The 2,898-nt window shown below is 37.1% G+C and overlaps 1 protein-coding gene across 1 annotated transcript; it reads right to left on the bottom strand.

Annotated features, from left to right (window-relative positions):
• Positions 1-935: 935 nt before the first annotated feature.
• LOC105520007 (zinc finger protein 431-like) lies at positions 936-2,167 on the bottom strand. Its single transcript, XM_011953560.1, has one exon. It carries the CDS (start codon positions 2,165-2,167, stop codon positions 1,175-1,177), a length of 993 nt encoding a protein of 330 aa, XP_011808950.1. The 3' UTR covers positions 936-1,174.
• Positions 2,168-2,898: the final 731 nt, after the last annotated feature.

Here is a 2,898-nt window from a genome sequence, read left to right as displayed (position 1 = left end):
AAATTGATGTTGTCTTGCTCTGTGGCCCAGGCTAGAGTGCAGTGGTATAATCTCAGCTCACTGCAACCTCTCCCTCCCCGAGTTCAAGTGATTCTCCTGCCTCAGCCTCTTGAGTAGCTAGGATTACAGGCACCACAACCATGCCCGGCTAATTGTTATATTTTTAGTAGAGATGGGGTTTCAGCATCTTGGATAGGCTGGTCTCAAACTCCTGACCTCGTGATCCACCTGCCTTGGCCTACCAGTGTTGGGATTACAGGCCTGAGCCACCGTGCCTAGTCAAAAGCTTGTATTTTCTGAAACATCTTTTGACGGTAATTGTACATATAATGATTTTATTAAGTATGAACTCTCTGGTGTTAAGACATGAACATACATTAATGGCTTTTTCAGTCTTTATGTCTGTATAATTCATCTCAAGTATAAATGCTTTCCTGTGCAATAAGGTGTAAGCATTGGTTAAGTTTTGCCACATTGTTCACACATGTAGGTGTTTTCTCTAATATGAATTATCTTACCTACAATCAAATGTGACAACCATTTAAAGGCTTTGTCTCATTCTTCAGATTTCTAAGATTTCTCACCAGCATAATTTCTTTTATGGTTAGAAAAGTTTGAGGTGTTGTCAAAAGCACTGCCACATCTTTCTTGTTTGTAGAATTTCTTTCCAGTATAAATTATCTTATGTCTGTTAAGAACTGAAAGCTTGTTAAAGGCTTTGCCATGTTTTTCACCCTCATAGGGTTTCTGTACAGTATGAATTTTTTTAATGCTTAGTAAGAGTTTGAGGACTGGTTAAAGGCTTTGCCACATTCTTCACATTTGTAGAGTTTCTCTCCAGTATGAATTATTTTCTTTAATAAGATTCAAGGACTGGTTGAAAGCATTGCCATATTCTTCACAGTTATGAGGTTTCTTTCCAGGATGAATTTTCCTTTTTTTTTTTGAGACAGAGTCTTGCCTTGTGGCCCAGGCTGGAGTAGAATAGCACGATCTCGGCTCACTGCAACCTGTGCCTCCTAGCTTCAAATGATTCTCCTGCTTCTGCCTCCTGAGTAGCTAGGATTACAGGTGCCTGCCACCACACCCAGCAAATTTTTGTATTTTTAGTAGAGACAGGGTTTCACCATGTGCCAGGCTGGTCTTGAACTCCTGACCTTGCAATCTGCTCGCCTCATCTTCTCAATGTGCTGGGATTACAGGTGTGAGCCACCACGTCCTGCTGAATTTTCTTATGTTTAGTAAGAGTTGAGGACTGGTTAAAGGTTTTACCACATTCTCCACGTTTGTAAGATTTCTTTCCAATATGAATTATGTTATGTTTAGTAAGGTTTGAGGATCGGCTAAAAGCTTTGCCACATTCTTCACATTTGTACGGTTTCTCTCCAGTGTGAATTCTCTTATGTGTAGTAAGATTTGAGGATCGGTTAAAAGCTTTGCCACATTCTTCACATTTGTGGAGTTTCTCTCCAGTATGAATTATCTTATGTTTGCTAAGGTTTGAGGATTGGTTAAAAGCTTTACCACATTCTTCACATTTGTAGGGCTTCTCTCCAGTATGAATTATCTTATGTGTAGTAAGGTGTGAGGAATGGCAGAACGCTTTGCCACATTCTTCACATCTGTAGGGTTTCTCTCCAGTATGAATCATCTTATGTGTAGTAAGGGTTGAAGAGTGCTTAAAAGCTTTGCCACATTCTTCACATTTGTAGGGTTTCTCTCCAGTATGAATTCTCTTGTGTCTAGTAAGGGTTGAGAACCGCGTAAAGACTTTGTCACATTCTTCGCATTGGTAAGAATTCTCTCTAATATGAATTCTTTTATGTTGACTTAGGTGTAAAAGCATGCAAAATGATTTGTCACATTTTTTACATTTGAAAGGTTTCTTTCCAGTATGTCTTGTCTTATGTCTATTTGAATTTAAATTTTCATGAAAGACTTTCACATATTTATCACATTGAAATATTTTGCTCTGAGTAGTTGTCAAACACTGGTTTAGTTCATTATAACCTTCTTTGTGCACCTTACACTCATCCACACTTGCAGATCCTTTTCTTAACTGTAAATTCTCATGTTCACATTTTCTGTACCTTCTCAGTATCACTTGTTGAAAAGAATCTTTTATGTCTTGCTCTGGCCAAAGGTCTTTGGTAAAATAAGAACACATAGCTGAAATAAACAAAAACAACAAATTATTCAATTTACTAGACTCTGATAAACACACTTTACAAATCTAACCTATATTATACAAACTACATAAGCAAGATGCCATAATAAAATACCACAGGCCCTAAATCCTTCATAGACATATAAATATAATAAAAACATACTGACCAAAATGCATGAGGAAAACTTATAAATAACTGTGTAAATTTCCTCAGGTGAGTACACAGGTGAGTACACAGGAATGCAAAGACACAGAAGAAAAAGAAAAGTCTGTTACATTTACCCAACACAGTTCTTCCTATTCCCCAATATAACATAGTGCCTTTCCATGTAAATTGCTAACTTTTGGTTTATTTTTTAATAAACAAATACAATACTGGCATATACATCTACACTACTTGCTCCTTGGGGCCTTTCCAGAAACTGGTCTCTCACAACATAAAGTGCTGAAAAAAATGGTGGTATATTTTAGAATTACAGTTTGGGTCTGCTGAGACCAACAGTAAATGTTACAGCAGCAGAGAGACTGCAGTACAACAGACAGAAAACAGATATAGCAAATGGTTACTGATGAAGATGAAGCAGAAATAAACTCCTTTAACTAAAATGTAAACACAAAATTTTAGACAAGATACATTCTAAGAACATGTTTGAGAATCTCCCAGGATCTCTAACCGAGATAACTGTTTTCAGACTATGCCAGGAGAAAGCTACATGATAAAAATTGTGTCA

This window comes from Colobus angolensis, unplaced genomic scaffold, assembly GCF_000951035.1.
Source record: "Colobus angolensis palliatus isolate OR3802 unplaced genomic scaffold, Cang.pa_1.0 Scaffold368, whole genome shotgun sequence".
In the NCBI taxonomy this organism is placed as follows: domain Eukaryota; kingdom Metazoa; phylum Chordata; class Mammalia; order Primates; family Cercopithecidae; genus Colobus; species Colobus angolensis.
The sequence above is the reverse complement of the archived record's forward strand: the minus strand, read 5'-3'. Positions and strand labels throughout refer to the sequence as shown.